Source organism: Arachis ipaensis, chromosome B9, assembly GCF_059453495.1.
Source record: "Arachis ipaensis isolate K30076 ecotype BB chromosome B9, ASM5945349v1, whole genome shotgun sequence".
Classification (NCBI taxonomy): domain Eukaryota; kingdom Viridiplantae; phylum Streptophyta; class Magnoliopsida; order Fabales; family Fabaceae; genus Arachis; species Arachis ipaensis.
Window position 1 is genome coordinate 88,104,444 of NC_142444.1, and position 16,806 is coordinate 88,121,249.

Genomic DNA, 16,806 nt, shown 5'->3' on the forward strand with positions numbered 1-16,806 from the left:
CGTTACTCGACCCGGTTCCCTTTTCCCCCTCACCCAGCTGCAGCCAAAATTTCCTTTCTCCCCCCAAAGCAGTATAGCACACACGGTTTCCTTTTTCCTTTTCCATGAAACGAAAGAAGCAGAAGCAGGAAACGGAGAAGAGGGAGGAGCGAGCTAGCACCGGTGGGCCTCGCCGTCACCACCGAGCTGCTCGCCGTTCGCCACCAACGTCAAAGAAGAGGGGAAGGAGGGGCGTCGCCGTCGGCCGCCGTCGCCTCGTCCAGATGCCGCCTTGCCGCCGCCATGGCGCACCGAATGAAGAGAGAAGAGAGCGTGCCCCGCCGCGCCTCGCCGCCAGTGCCGCCATTGTCACCATCGATGGAGGAGAAGGGGGAGAGCGCTTGCGAGGAGCTGCTGCAGAAGCCACCGCTGTGCATCCTCGTGCCGTCGCTGGAGATCTGGCCGTCGTCCCTGATCATCCTTGCGCCGCGTCGGAGACAGAACTGTGGAATGAAGGGAGCGCGACCCACAGCCACCAACGGAGAAGAAAGAGCGCGCAGGAAAGTGAAGCCGCTGCTGTCACCGTCGCGTGTGGAGCCGCCGCCGCGCTTGACCTCCGTTGCTGTTGCACTTCTACCGCCACCATTCTTGCCGCCGTCAAGCTGCGTCGGAAGGAAAGCGCCGCCGCGTGCCCTGTTAGAACTTCTGGAGCCGTGTTGGAGCTTGCTGCAAAATGAGGATGAGGCTAGGACTAGCGCCATTGTGCCTGGTAAGGACCTGCAACAGCTGCTGCTCTTGCTCCGTTCTGCTTTATTTTGCCACTGTTTAATGGTTATCCTTGGCGCCGTTCTGTCCGCTAGGGCTGTTGCTGTCGATTTAGAGTTGCTGCGCAATGGGGCCACTAGGAGAGTATTGCTGCTGCTGAACCATGGGCTCTGCGGCCGAGACTCTGCCGCCGAAGAACGCTCTTCCGGTAAGGGTTTTTATTTGAGGTTTCTGTCCTTTTTGAATTCCGAGAATACCGTAGTCACTGCGTGTTGGTTTCAATTGGCGCGATCGGAAATTGTCGTCGCTGCCGCTTAGGTGGCTGCCGGGCTGCCGTTGAACCGGTTCAGAGACCGCCACTATTCCGGTTCAGCTGTTCCTTCTTCATTCGGTAAGCGTTTTCGATTTGAAAGCTCTCTAGTTACTATTCTGGCTTCATACACTAAGGCTTTGCGGCATCAATTGCTATGAGACTGAGTTTCTATTGTTATGTGTCGCGATTAGTGTTGCTGTGGTTACCGCGGGAGTGGCTTGGAGCCAAGGTTGCGTTGTTGGTGATCTCGGTTTAAGAGAGGAGGTTCCTGTGACGCGTTTGGATTATGGAATTGCGTTTTGAGGTAGGGGCGCTTTCCAAAAACTATGCTTTATGTATTGGAATTATTACATATGGATACTGGTGCGAGATATTGTGTATTTAGTGATTGTATCTGTCTTATGTATTATTTGATTGATTCGAATGACTATGGATGTTGGTTTGGTTGAATTGTTGTGCGGCTTTGTGAAATGTAATGTCTGAAGTTGATTCTTTAAAGATTTGAGATATGAGTTTAATCCGTTGAGGATTGGTTTGAACCGATTCAATTATTTGGATGATGTGAAAGATAGAACACTTTTGAGTTCAGCCTGGTTTACTTTAATTGACTTGGTTTCGGACAAATGATTTATTGCTGAATCGATTCTTTAAAGCTTTGGAAATGAGTTAAATCGATTGATATTGAGTTGATTTTGAAATAGTATCCTTGAGATACGCCACTGAGGCGATTGTTGGATTTAGCTTGATTTGAATTGATTTCTGATTTTGTGTTGTTGAAAAGGAATGAGGAACGGTTTAGTTGGGACCCGAACCGGGTGGCAAAAGTCCAAGTTTTAGGGGAGGTGCTGCCGAAATTTCTATAAAATCTTAGTCTTATTTGAAAGGTTATTTAAAAGGTTTGGATTTGAGAAATTGTATTATTCGATTTATTAAGAGGGTATTTATGCTTTCCAGCTTAATTTATTTGATGAACCTTATACGTTGAGTTCGGCTTATTTAGAACTGAACTATTTTTACCGTTTGAATCACTGAAGGAAATAATGATGCTCTAATATTGATTTCAATATAAAAAGGAGTTTTTAGTGATTTTTAAAGGAACCTAGACTTTTGATTGATTAATCAAGTTTGAGGCATTTTGGAAGAGTTGGAAAAATGGGTTCCAAAAAGAAAACTGAAAACGGTTTGATTCAAATGAACCGGTTCCATTTCAAATGAGTTGATTTTTGGACCGGGTTGGAACTTGTGATTTTGTATGGTCGGTTTCATAATAAATTCAGTTTTATTTACTTGAACCGAGAATCTATGATTTTAAGAGTTTCAATGAATTTTAAAGAATTGAGGTAAGATGGCCTTCCCTAAAGACTTGGGACTCTGCCGAGAAACTTTGTTATAAAATCCCATTGTGGAATGGGCGATTCTGATTGTTCCCAAATTGAATCTTTAACTTTCCATGGTTTTGGAAGTCTTGGAAAGAGGATGCCGAGAGCGGCTTTGTTTTAAAAAGGGAATTTACTTTGAGTAAAACTGGCTTATGAGCCTGAGATAATTTGAGAAATGAGGTCTTTAAAGCCAAGGCTGAAAAGAGTTGAAACTCGATTTCAAAGTGAAATGAATTGAGAAAATGATTTATGGCTTAAATGCCGATTTCATGAATTTGATGATTTTGAATGTGGAAGTGCTGTTTTATTATGAGCCGGAATGGCTATGTATGATTATGAATATTGGCTGGTTCTGGACTGAATCGTAAGCCGGATGGCTAAGATGGATGTTGATCCATGGATGAGAATGAATGCATGTATATGCTGAATTATTGATAATTGTGATTTTTGGCACTTCCACTATTGGAGATGAGGGTTTCCCTGGGTAGTAGCAATGGCTAGCCACCATGTGCTCCAGGTTGAGACTCGAAGCTCTGTTAACCCAATGTCGTAAGTGTGGCCGGGCACTGTGAAAGGCCCGGATGAGCTCGCCCCCATAAATATTCACCAGTGATGGTGATGGATAAATATTCACCAGTGATGGTGATGGATAAATATTCACCAGTGAGGGTGATGGATATGGATCATGATTATGATCAAGTTTATGATGAGTATAACTCGAGTTGGGGATGCACGACAGAGGGACAGTCCAATGGTTAGCTACCAGGACTTGTCGGGTTGGCTCTATAACCGACAGATGATATCATCAGCCACTAGGGACAGGCATGCATCATATGCATTTGTGTGACATTGGTTGGGTGTGCATATTATACTTGGTTTGCCTATGTGATTAATTGCTAACTGTTCTACTTGTAATAACTGTTTGTTTGTGCTTGAACTTCCTATCTGTGTTTGCATCTGGGACTCTGTTGGATTGTGGTGATTGGTTGTTGGTTGGATTGCTTGGGCCTAGGGCCGTGGTTGGAATGAGATGAACTGATGGTTGATTTCGGTCTTGTGTTTATGGTTTGGAATAAAATATGAAAGGCTATTTTGGTTTCGCTTAGATAAACCGTTTTGAAAGGCTTTTGAGTTTTTGAAAATTGAACGGTTCTTCTTTCTGAAAGATTTCCGACTTTACTTTCATTGTAAACCGTTGTTTTTGAAAAGAGGCATAAGACGGTTATGAATCGCTGGTGCGATTATCTTCATGTATCCTATTACAGTAATTCCTAAAAACCCTCTACTGAGAACCCTTTCGAGGATGATGTTCTCACCCCCCTACATTTTTCCCCTTTCAGGATATGGGCGCAGAAGCTACGAAGAGCTTATTTAATTGTTGTTGTGATGCTCTGTATTGTTTTAGTTATGGTTTACTGTACCCTCGCCTTTATCTTGATATATTCTGTAAGAGGGATAGGAATTGTATTGGATTATGTTTGTAATATTATTTATATATATTTATGTATATATATATGGATGTACTCTTTATGAGTTGTTGTAAGTTGAATGGTATTTATGGATGTACGTTATCGAACGAAAGTATCTTTGGGAGCGGTATTGCGGTTTAAAGTTTTAAACAGGCTCATATTTTAGTATTAAATAATATAAAGTCGTCGTAATGTCCGAACTATCAGAGTCGCGCAGCCGGAAGTGTGAGCTTTGGTAGTTAGGGTGTTACACATGAGTTGGGATTTTGAAAATGTCGCATACGTTGACACCTTCGGCTTTCGCGAGAAGTTTTGGACAGCAAGGTTAGTTCGCGTTGTGTGGCACTTGCCACGTAAGCAAGATTTCAAAAATTGCCATTCTCGCGGATGCATGCCCTCCGCGTATGCGAGAGTAGTGCCATAGACTCGCGTACGCATGACATTCCCCGTGTACACATGAATGTGAATTTCTCCAAAAAGCTGTTAAGTTTAGAAAATCAGCTTTTCACACTAAACTTCTGCATAACTTTTTCGTTAAAAATTATTTTCAGTTCGTTCTTTGGAATGTTATAAACTTCATGGAAGACAAGTTTCGCAAGATTTGGGGTCTGGAAGCCAAGTTATGGCCCGCCGAAGTTGGTCAAAAATAAGTTTTTACCAAAACTTACAAATCCTCTAATTTTCTGAAATTCTCAATTCATAACCAATCAAACCACAACCAAATCAATACCAATTACTCCTAACCATTATCACATACTTCTCAGTCACTCCACAAAAATATGAACACTTAAATTCTTCAATCTAGAAGAAACTAGCATGGGCATATGAATATTAGAAGGCTAAAATAACTGTTTTGCTCAACACATTTCAACCTGATTGTTTGAGGTTTTAGTCTAGAGAAATATTATGAAATCTTTACAAATTGTTTAGAATCTTGAAGAAGAAAATGTCATCAATCAATAAATAAGTAAGAAGGGGGAAAGAAAGAGAAGCTGAAGGCTCTGAGCACCAAGGACTAATCTAAACCATTAGACAAGTGCTTGTAGTGTTTATGTATCAAGTGCTAAAACTTGAAAATAAAATACTTATAGTCAATGCTAGGCTCAATAGTGCAAAGCACTCCCTCAAGCTTAAGGCTCTGAGCATCAATGACTAGAAAGAAGAGAAAGAACAAATATAAGGCTCAAAGAGTCCTCTAGTCACATGCTTGTGGTGCTTATGTAACAAGTGGTAAAACTTGAAAACAAAGCACTTAGAGTCAAAGCTAAACTCATTGTGCAATGCACCCAATAAGCTAAGATAAGAAAGAAAAGAGAAAGACAATAAGCTTGCTTCAAGGAAGGAATATTAGAAAAGATTTCATAATATGATTAAGATAGGAACCTTAATACTTAGAATTCTTTTATGAGTGATGCATGCTTAAGTGAAACAGCTAACCAAGAACATTAGGAAATGCTAATCTCCACACCCTGGATTGTCAAAATTGAATCCTTATGGTTGATGTACATGATTTCTCATTTGCTTGAGGACAAGCAAAGTTTCAAGTTTGGTGTTATGATGCATGTGCATCATGAGTTATTTTTCATGGTTATTTCATATAGAAAGTCAATGAACTATGCTCAATTATGAAGTGTTTTAGTGCTTAATTTGAAAATTACTTTGATTACTTTGAGTTTATGAATTCTTGTAGGAAATTATAGAAAAATAAACAACAAAACCATCAATAGAGGAATCACTCAAGCAACACTTCTAGAGCAACATTCTAAAGGATAAAGAATGGATTTTTGCCAAAGATAAACAAGTCAAATGGTACAACAATAGAGAACCCATTTCAAGCCACATTACTTTTGTCTCCAATTCCACATGATTGGCATTTTGTATACCAAGGATGTTAGCTTCAAGGACCTCAAATTGATGCAACATAATGGCGTCTCCAACGCCATGCAAAGTGGCATCTCCAATGCCAACAATCATCACACTCCAGGGCCTCCATTTGAAGATGAAAGTGGTGTCTCCAATGCCATGGAAAATGGCATCTCCAATGCAAATAATCATCACACTCCAGGTGCCTTCAATGTGAGACACCATCTTTCTTCACTATTGGTGGTGTCTCCAACGCCATTCCCTAGAGGCAAATTCTTGGCAACAATGTCGCATCTTAGACGCCATCTTTCCTCACCATTTTGGGCATCTCCAATGCCATTCCTTAGAGCAAGACTTGAGGCAACAATGTGGCTTCTTAGACGCCATAAACATGAAGGAGAAGTGGCGTCTCCAACGCCACAAAATGCAAGCTCTAATTCTTAACAACAACATGGCGTCTCCAACGCCACAAGTGGGCATGATTATGAAGCGTTCACCCTAGAGACGCCTTCGATGTTTCAAGTTCAAACAAGGCTTGAATTGGCATTCCAATGCATGCATGGGCCTCACATCCCACCCTTAAAGCACACTTTTAAGACCACACTTTGAGCCTCAATTTTGTTCTCTAGTAAAGCTTATGGCACACATCAATAGTCACATTTTGGTACTCAAAATGACAAAACGTTGGCTACATCTAATGCTCATTAAGTCCAACCAATTAAGCCCACAACAACTCACAAGGCTCAGGATTCAATTGAAGCAAGGAAGAACATTAATGAAACTAGTTAGAAAGTTGGATTGGATTGTAATTTGAATGGCATTTTGAATTTTTTTGGGATAGTTAGACTAAAGTATAAAAGCCCCAATTGTTTCTTTAGAAAGGCATTCGTAACATTTTCATTATTATCACTTCACTCTTTCCTTCTCTTACTTTTCATACCTATTGAAGAATTTTCTAAGATATGAGTAGCTAAATCTTTCTTTGTTAAGGGGAAAAGCTCTATTACTTCTAATGGATTGATTATTTTTCATCTCCATCTTTAATTCATACTTTATTGTTTCTTCAAGAAGAGTTTTTGTTCTTTATCACAAAGATACAAATCTATCGGAAGATAGTTTAAATCTAATTTGGATTTCACACTACAACAATATAGATTATTTTTGAGGGTTATATGTGTCAAAAAAGAATTAAAAATCGTCAATAAAACAATTTTTGACACTATTTTAATTGTGAAAATATGTTAATAAAAGTTTTGTCAAAAATAGTATTTTTAACATTTAAGTAATTGTCAAAAAAGCTTAATCTTATTTTGATAAATATTGGCCGTCAAAAATAATGTTAGAAAAATTTGAGAATATATTTTTTGTAATACTTATTAACCGTCAAAAATACTATTTATTTTGACACTTATTGACCATAAAAAATTCTCAACAACAATTTTTTACAATTATTAACCGTGAAATATACTATATCATGGATATTTTTTGACAATTTTTTACCATAAAAAAAACTCAATTATATTTTTTTTGACATTCATTATTATAAAAGTTAAGGTTAGTTTCACCTATTATTTGTTTTTTAAATAAAAATTACTATAACAATAGACAAAACAAAAATTCTACCACTATGACATGAATATGCTTTCACTTTATCATACATAATCATTGTATAAAATCAAACAAGAACTTTGCAATTTTGATCATTGATCATGATTCAAAACTAGTACAAATAGCATTCCTTATTTAGCATTTGACAAGTATATCAACAACAATTAACACCAAGTACCAAAACCAATACTCAATATCATATTAATGTTCTTTTTTGTATAGTGCTATATGAATCACACATAAACTCATCAAAGTCTTGAGCATTAATCAAGTGAAGTAGGATTGTTATCACTTTGAATTATAGGCAACCTTCCATCCAATAGTTGCTCAAGTATTCCTGCCATATGATCTACCTTTTTCTTTAAATCTTCCACCTCTATTTTAGAGTCTTCATATTTTTTTTCTGCACATTGAAGTTTTGTTTGGAGATCAGAAAATATGAATGATCTAGGACCCCATAACTGTGTAGGTGTCACGCCAGCCCCATAACCACGAACTCGTCCATGTCGTTCAGGTCCAAATACTTCTACCATCACCTCATGTTCATTCATCTCTAATGTTCCTTCATTTACTTGAGATGATAATTCCTTAAGTAAATCCTAAAAGGGATCAAATCAACCTAATAAAATCAATAAAAATATATGTAAACATAAATATAAAATGCTTTTAAAACATAAATATAAATATCGACATTCACCAAACATTTCAGCATTAAAATTATTTTTGACCGAGTAGTGAGAACTAGAGGATAATTTTGTGAGAACCATGATAGCACTCGAATGATGAATGTTTCAGATTCCACATTCCAGAAAACATGTGATTAATTTTCTACAAAATCCAAAAGCTCTAACGGCCCAAGGTAGCACACTTAAGGGGTCATACCAATCAGGCTCACATTATTGCTGGGCTAAGTGGGATCAGTTACTAGGCTCAAGATTCAAAACCCAAAGTTGAAGCATGCACAACTTGATAAAAAGTACCTGTTCAGCTGATAGCACTCTAATGATGAAAAATATTGCATCACACTTTACCATCTTACTACAATTACAGACTAACAATGATTTTTTTGTTGGAAGAGTGTTAAAGAATTGAACTATTCACCGCAAAGAAACCAATTAGCAACATTAAATGCCAGGCAGAACAGACAGAAAATTTAACATATCTTTAACAAAATCAAACAAGCAGAAAATTTAGAGGCTTCTTTAACAAGCAGAAAATTTAACATACATAAACTAAGGACAAAACAAACACAATTTTTCAAGACTTTCACAACAAAATCTGAAGCAGAAACAGCTCCTAATATCTTACAAGTTTTTCTTGAGTTTCTTCATTGCAAGCTTGTCCATTAGCACGGGTATGTGTAAGCTCCCAAAGACGAAGACGGTCAATTTCTTGTCATGTTTGCTCAAACTATAGCCACAAATAACATTTCTTATAAATATAACAACTAATATATATCTTCAAATTAAGTCTATAAATTAGTAAAATTTAGATACCGCCTCTTCAGCTCTTTGTTGGGCTCCCTTAGCACCAGTGGTATGGATAATGCTATTTGCAGCTCGACTCATCTTATTTTGTTGACTTATTTTCTAGTAATTAACAAAATATGTCATAACATGTGATAAAAGAGGCTAGTTAAATCTAAGTCAATTAACAATTATTATGTCATGTGAAGTACAAACCTGCCAGCCTTCATCAATCCAAAGATTCACAAGGTAATCCCAATCCTCTTTTTCCATTTCCAATGGTATATTAGCTCGAGCAATTTCAGGGTTATCATAAGGTTCAAAATACCTTTTCTTTAGTAGATGTCGATAACTCCGATAAGAAGAATTCATTTGAGCCCATACTAAATGCTTTCGACCTTCAACTTTAAAGTATGTCTTAAAAGAACATAACATATACTATTAGTTTGAGTTTATAGACATAAAAATAAAAAAAAGCATGTGAAAACATAATAAGGAGAACATGAATATTACCAAAACTAGGTCAAACATCTTTATTTTGTTCTCTATTTTGATATCAGCCCATTCTTTAACCTTTAGTGGTGCATTCTTCACATCACGAACTAGAACAGTACATCTTGATTTGAACAACTTTGCATTTGGACCAACTGGTCTATTCATTCTCCAATTTATGTCAAGTCTTTTTCCAGCTGGTAACTTTGCTAACTCAAGATTGCGTGTAGGTCCTCTCACTTTTTTTTTCGGTGCAACAAAATCTGTTTAAATCAGTGAGATAATAGGAGCAAGATATTTTTTCAGACATATATTAGTGGAGAAAATAGGAATTTATTTAGACAGCAAGTGGAGAAAATACAAAGAAAACAGTAGATTTTAATTTAGAGGACAAAAAAATAACTAGCATTGAAAAAGGACAAAAGAAGCATACATTATACATAGACTAGATGGCATAAGCAGAATTCCTAGCTAGCCAGATATATAATAATATACTAGTATATAAGACTCACCTCTGCAACTCAGAATTTAGTGGGGGGAAGAATAATAAATAGCTTGTCTTTGTTACACCCTGCACTGCACTGCACGCACCCACCCTGACCCATGCCCCTGTCCCCTCCTTCAGTTTTTAATTACTGCCCTTCTCTTCTCTTCTCTTCTCTTCTCACACCCCATCACCCTTTAAATCTATATGGTATAGCACTACTATTTTTATTGTAGTCACTAGCTTCAAAGTTTATGGTATGGCATTAATGTCACAAAGAAGACATACAAATAAAATTAGTCATGCAATTAATATTTTTATGTCAGAAAACTAAATCTACCTCATAATAAATATCCAAAAGAGACTAATGAAATTAAAAAATGCTAAAAAATATATACCGGATTCAAATTCTTCTTCATCCACTTCATCATCATTAGAAAGGGAGTCAAATTGCCTTCTAAGTTGTGAGTGACTTGATGAACTTGCTTTTTTTTCATGCACTCCATCATCATTAGAAAGGGAGTCAAATTGCCTTCTAAGTTGTGAGTGACTTGATGAACTTGCTTTTTTTCCATGCACTCCATCATTATTAGAAAGAAAATCAGCTTGTTGTAAATGACTTGATGGAGCTAAATTTCTTCTAGATACAAGACTCTGAATCCCTTTATTTCTTCTAGCAGCAACACTATTAATAATCTTTGAGGTCTTTGGCTAAATTAACAAATCATATTCATTATTAAAACCAACAAGAGCACATCAAAAGGATTTCAATAAAAATATTAAATAGAAACATTAAAATCCTAAAAACATAATTGCAATTAATTTCTATTAGAAAAGGTTTCAAGTAAAAAAAGAAAATCTATCTATTACTCTATTTATTCATCAAGCATATCATCAGCCACTTCCTCCTCCTCCTCCTCTTCTAAAGGCATGCTAAAATAGTCACGTAGAGTTACTTTTACAACACATTGCCAATTGGAGTTACAAATATCTTCAACATAGAATACTTGCTCAGATTGACATGCCATAACAAATACTTCTTTTGTCTTCAAAGTGCGACCTTTATTTACCAGGGTGACACCATATTCATCTACTTTCACTCCTCTACCATAATTGTCCACATCCCACCATAAGCATTTGAACATTACAACTTTGTTATCATTCATATATGATAACTCCACAATATCCTCAATGACTCCATAATACTCCTTTCCACAATTTAGCTTTACCAGAACTCCACTACTTTGAGTTTTTCTATGATTCTCACAATCTTTTGTGTGAAAGATAAAACCGTTTGCTTTGTATCCTTTATAGCATATGGCTTCTCTTGCTGGACCTCTTGCTAAACATAAAAGTTGATGGGTTACTTGTTCATCTTTTTCTTTATACAAAGATGTAACCTGATTTGAAAAAGAAAATATATAGTTAAAAAAAATTCTTACATGACTTTAAAAAGTAGTATGTAACCTGATTAAAAAGTAGTATTTAATATTTCATCCATATTTAGGACTTACATGACTTTCAAACCAATCTGAAAATTCTTGATCATGTCGTTTTTGAACATTTCTTGGGTTCTCTTTTTCTAATATTTCTTTATGTTTGCTGCATTTATAAAGGCCAATAAGTTTTGAGCAATACTTCTAAAATAAAAGTTAAATATTATCTAAATACAACTATGCTTACCATATGAAAGGAGTAACTTGATCACAGTTCTTCAAAATATAAAGATGAGATTGCTTTATTTCTTCTAGACTCAATCTTCTTGTCACTTTACAATTTCTTGTGGGTCTTCCAGTTTGCTTGAAAATCGGTAGTACTTTATCCTTTGTTTCAACTTTATAACCATGAGTTATTGCTAATTATATGTGAAATAAATTGTACCTTCAAGGTGTTGTGTAAGATTATCATAAAAGGGAAATTATATGTGAAAATGTGAAGAATGATGGTGTGCTTTTCAGGTTGGTGCTATATTCACAAGTAAAGTGTCCATGGATAGTACTATGCTGTTGATGATGTTTTCTTTCCAGAGTGTCCTCCAGATTTATGATAAAAGATAAATTTTTTTATTTTATCATAATAAATGTATAACAAATAATAAAAAATAATGCAAACATCACTTTTTGTATAATGAATAATCCATGCAATCATCATATATACACTCACACTGTCTCATACTTTAGTAGTGTAACTAATAATATGTTATTTCTAAACTCATTATTCATAAGAAAATAATAATTATAAATTAATATTTTAATTATTATTTTCATATAGAAACATCTCCATAAGTAATAGTTTAAGTTTTTAAAATTATAATATCATATTATCATGCACCGAACGCATATTAGGTACTAATAAAATATGTTATCTCGGTGAGTAACTTCCAAAAATACCTGAGCCTAGCATAGATTTATCAAATTATAAATAAATGTATAAGGTGTGTGGAAAACAATAAAAAAATCCAAATCTATATGAACCTAGGGAATTGAATTCTATGCATTAGGCATATATATGTGGTGTCTAGGGATCCTAAAAGTTAAAGCAAAAAGAAATGAACATACATGCACTACTTAATTGACAGATAATTAACGACAAACGAGATTAAAGTGGTGGTACTTATAAAAGCTAGAAATTCTTTCATGCATGCCAAATCTACTTGAAGTAATTAACAGAATATTATAGAAATGAAATCTGAGTTGACAAAAACTAAGGATAAGTAGTTCAGAGAGTTAAAAAAAAAGCACTCAAACTTTAAAAAGAATAAATAATCTAAGGGTAATTTTTGCTAGAAGAAATGGTGTGGAATAGCAGAAAAGAATGTGAACAAGTGTTGGCTAGATTTGGAGATCCTAGAATACCAATAAAAAGAAAAAAAGGTCATATAAAGAATAAGCTTTTGGTTTTGTTGCTGTGAAGGAGAAGAGAGGTTACTTGTGGCAGAGTTTATGCCTCATGAAACTCTCTCCAAGCACCTCTTTCACTGTGAGTTCCATTCATTTTTTTTCTGTTTGGTTTTGTTAATTGTAATCATTTGTAACATATAGAGGGAATGAATGTTTTGAGATATGCCATGTTGTGTCAACAATTGCCATGGACTAGACATTTTGCATGAGAAGCTAAATGTTTTCAGAAATGTTAAGTTAATAACCACTGATTTGTGATTGTGATTTGTGCGAAATCCGTCTGGCAGGGGAGTCCCAGCCCATGGAATGGGCAATGAGGCTGAGAGTTGCCTTGTATTTGGCACAAGCATTGGAATATTGCAGCAGTCAAGGAAGGGCAGTATACCATGATCTTAATGCTTATAGAATTTTGTTCGATTAGGTAGTTAAGCTTCTATGAGCAGGCTTATTCCTTTTCTTAAGTCAGTATGTTTTATCAAGTAATGTATATGTCTACATGGTATCAATGGTGGACAGGATGGCAACCCTAGACTCTCTTGTTTTGGACTAATGAAAAACAGCAGAGATGGCAAAAGTTATAATACAAATTTAGCCTTCACCCCTCCAGAATATTTAAGGATAGGTAAGAACCAAATGAAATAAAATAAAATATTGAAGTACATATATATGTTTGGGATAAAGAAATGGAGGGGCTGAAAACCATTAAAAGAGCAGTGAGATTGCAGTACATGAAAAATTAAAATGCCACTAAACACAATTAAAATTCTTTAAGTTTAACAAAGAGTAAGCTTCAATAATAAAGAATACTTGCCTCAACTGGTTGACTTTGTTTCTTCAACAGCAATTTGGAAGCCATTGATACAATTGTTTGACCTATATTAAGCAATTAAGCAAATAAACAATATTACTAATGCAAATTAATATATTATAGAAATTCAGACTCTCAAAATAAAATATATATATATATATATCCAAGCTCTCAAAGTAAAGCTAGATACTCCTATTTGATATGAACTTTTGATTTAGGAAATAGAACAAACACTTGGTGTGCGAAAATTGAAAAGAAAAAAAAAACAAAGGATTAGAAGTCAAATTAGATAAACATAAATTGAATAAAACTCTAAAATAGAACAAACACTAAAATTGCATCACTAAGTCACAGTTATCTTTCTCTCACTTTTTTATTATGAATAAAAGAAATAGAAAAATCAAACAGAGTAGAGCAAATTACCGAATATATAGAACAGATTTACACAAATTACCAAATCAAATATGAGGAACAAATTCAAGAGCAATTAGGTATGACGAACAAATAAAAAATTACGAATTATAAAATAGATCAATAAAAAGCTAAATCAAAAAATATAAATTAGAGAATAGATCTAAGAATATGAATACTTACCTTAATACCTAAAGTAATAAGAAGCTTGAATATAAAAATTTTGAAATCTGAAGCATGAAAACAAAAATTAAAACAGATTTATGAAAGAATAAAAAAATCTTGAGAGAGAGAGAAAAACATACCTAACAAGACGAAGTTGATTTTGGAACTCAAGAATGAAACGAGATCTTGAGATTGAAGTTATACTGGAGCAATTTATGTCCGTTAACATGCATGGCTATACTTTCTCATCATCATTATACTGGAGCTGAAGAATGACTGAGAGGAGTGTGATATTTTTGACGGAGCCAAGGGAAAGGAGCAGTATGATGCTTTCTTATTTCTTAGTGAAATAAATTGGGGACCGTCAAAATTGAACAATAATTTTCGACGGTCAAGTTATTTATCAAAAAAAAATAGAAAAGTTGACATTTATAATATTTGTTAAAAATATATATTAATTTTGACATTTAATTATGATTGTTAAAAAAAAAGTGTTGAAATTGCTTTCTTTTCTTGTAGTGTCATGACCACTTAGAAGAGCGAACCATAGAAATCAAGCTTGAAAACTCTTCCTCTCAATTCTCATAATCTTATATTTGAATTTGATAAGTGGTATCGAATCAAATCTTATCTAGATCTTGAGGATTGTGTGGCTCTAAATTAGAGAACATATATACTTCATCTCTTCTCATAAATAATTGATCAAGGAATTAGTGATTGATTAGCTTAAGAGAAATTGAATTAACAAGAAATTGGGATTCAATTACCTAAGGTTGCCTGAAATCTTTAATTGCATGATTGAGCTAGAGGTGAAATTCATTGATCCAAAGAATTTAATATCTCCAATCCTTAACATTCTCTCTCATATTGTTTCCTTAATTTGTTGTTATTTCTTCTCTGTTTTCAATTAATTCATTGCTAGTTCATTTACTTCATTGCTATGTTATCTAATTCTCTATTTATGTTATTTTATTGCCTTTAGTTACTTTAATTTTTGTCATTTATATTTTCTGTCATTTACATTCAAGTCATTTATTGCTTTCATTTACTTCTTTATCAAGTCATTTCAATTCCAGTTTATTTTTCTTGATGAATCATCATCCAAATTTGAATCGTCTAACTAGAATAACTAATTCATCATTACTTGCTTAATTCATTAATTCTTGTGGGAACGATAACCATCTCACCTTGTTATTACTTGGTGCGATTCGGTGCACTTATCGATGAGTTAAGCATAGAAATTTAAAATTTAGAAGTTGAGTAAATATATTAAAATAAAAGAAGCAATTTTTTTATATAGTTTTACAAATTCAAAAAACATACAGCTATAGTTGTAAAATTGGATCAAACTGGTCAATTGAACTAAAAAAACTGATAAATCAAATTTTTAAATCGGTCCATATTATTATTCTGACCATTTAAAAAAATAAATAAATAAAAACTAAAACCCGAATTGGACCAATTAACAATAACCTGGGACCAGCAATACCAGTGTTCTTACACCAGATGCCTATGCCGCTAAGCTGCTGTTGCTTTTATTATATACTGATAATTTTAAATAAAGAGTACTAAGCAACAAGTTTTTTTTTTTAATCATATTATCTTTCTTTTATTTCAGCATATTTCTATATTAGTCTTTTAATAATATAAATTTTTAAAAGTTCTTTCATTAACTCCAAAATTTAATTACATAACCTTTTATTTTTAGCGAAATATATTTATTATTTTCAAAAAATTTTAATTTATTATATTGTCATCCATATTTAATTTATAAATTATTTAAATATTATTAGATTTGAGTGATGTAAAATATTATTTTTATTGCTCAGATGTTCAATAATAAATATTATATTTATTTATTTTTTATTTTAATTTTAATTTTTATCATTTTATATATTTATTTAATTATTATTATATTAATGACTCAACTGTTGAATTAGTGAACAAGTAAACCAATAATCTAATCGATTCGATCACGAATTCAGTTCTGACAACTATGCATACATCATTTAATTTTCAATAATATTTAAAATAATTATCAACACGAAAATTTTAAAAACAATTTATTTTTAAAATAATAGAAAAGCAATTTGACAAGTAGGATATATAGTACCTCAGGAATAGGGTTAGAAGTGAGCCGAGCTGAGCCGAGTTAGACCAAGCTCAAGCTCGGCTCACAAAATTGAGCTTGGCTCATGGCTCGACTCATTAATAATCGAGCATATTTTTTAAACTCAAACTCGACTCACCGAAAGCTCACGAGCTGGCTCGAGCTCACGAGCTGGCTCGAGCTCACAAGCTGGCTCAAATTATAGAAACATAGATACGTAATTTATAATTCTATATCAATAAATTATAACTTATATATTTTAAAAAATATTTAAAAAGATCAATTTTATATATTTCTATTTATCAATAAATTATAAATTTTTCATTTATATCCTACATTAAAATTATAAATTTTTTATTCATATCCTACATCAAAATTATATGTAAAAAATAAATATAAAATTTTAAATAATTAAGATCATTAATATATATATAATATTAAAAATATAGATTAAATGCATATAGAATATGTGTATATATATAATCGAGTCAACTCACGAGCTAATGAGTTGAGCTTATCCAAGCTCAAGCTCGGCTCATTTAATTTATAAGCTCAATTTCAAATTCAAACTTAGCTCACTAGCTCACGAGCTCA

The 16,806-nt window shown here is 34.0% G+C and overlaps 2 protein-coding genes and 1 pseudogene across 2 annotated transcripts; 1 reads left to right on the plus strand and 2 right to left on the minus strand.

The window, feature by feature from the left end:
- Positions 1–282: 282 nt before the first annotated feature.
- LOC148545363 (uncharacterized) lies at positions 283–716 on the plus strand (annotated as a pseudogene).
- Positions 717–8,854: 8,138 nt separating this feature from the next.
- Positions 8,855–13,574, minus strand: LOC107618200 (uncharacterized). The gene is made up of 5 exons (XM_088498323.1): positions 13,530–13,574; positions 10,217–10,529; positions 9,356–9,597; positions 9,059–9,259; positions 8,855–8,965 (listed from the first exon to the last, which is right to left on the minus strand). Exons 1-5 carry the CDS (start codon positions 13,572–13,574, stop codon positions 8,855–8,857), a joined length of 912 nt encoding a protein of 303 aa, XP_088354449.1.
- On the minus strand, positions 10,694–12,221 carry LOC148545364 (uncharacterized). Its single transcript, XM_088497953.1, has 4 exons — positions 12,209–12,221; positions 11,502–11,673; positions 11,333–11,420; positions 10,694–11,218 (listed from the first exon to the last, which is right to left on the minus strand). Exons 1-4 carry the CDS (start codon positions 12,219–12,221, stop codon positions 10,694–10,696), a joined length of 798 nt encoding a protein of 265 aa, XP_088354079.1.
- Positions 13,575–16,806: the final 3,232 nt, after the last annotated feature.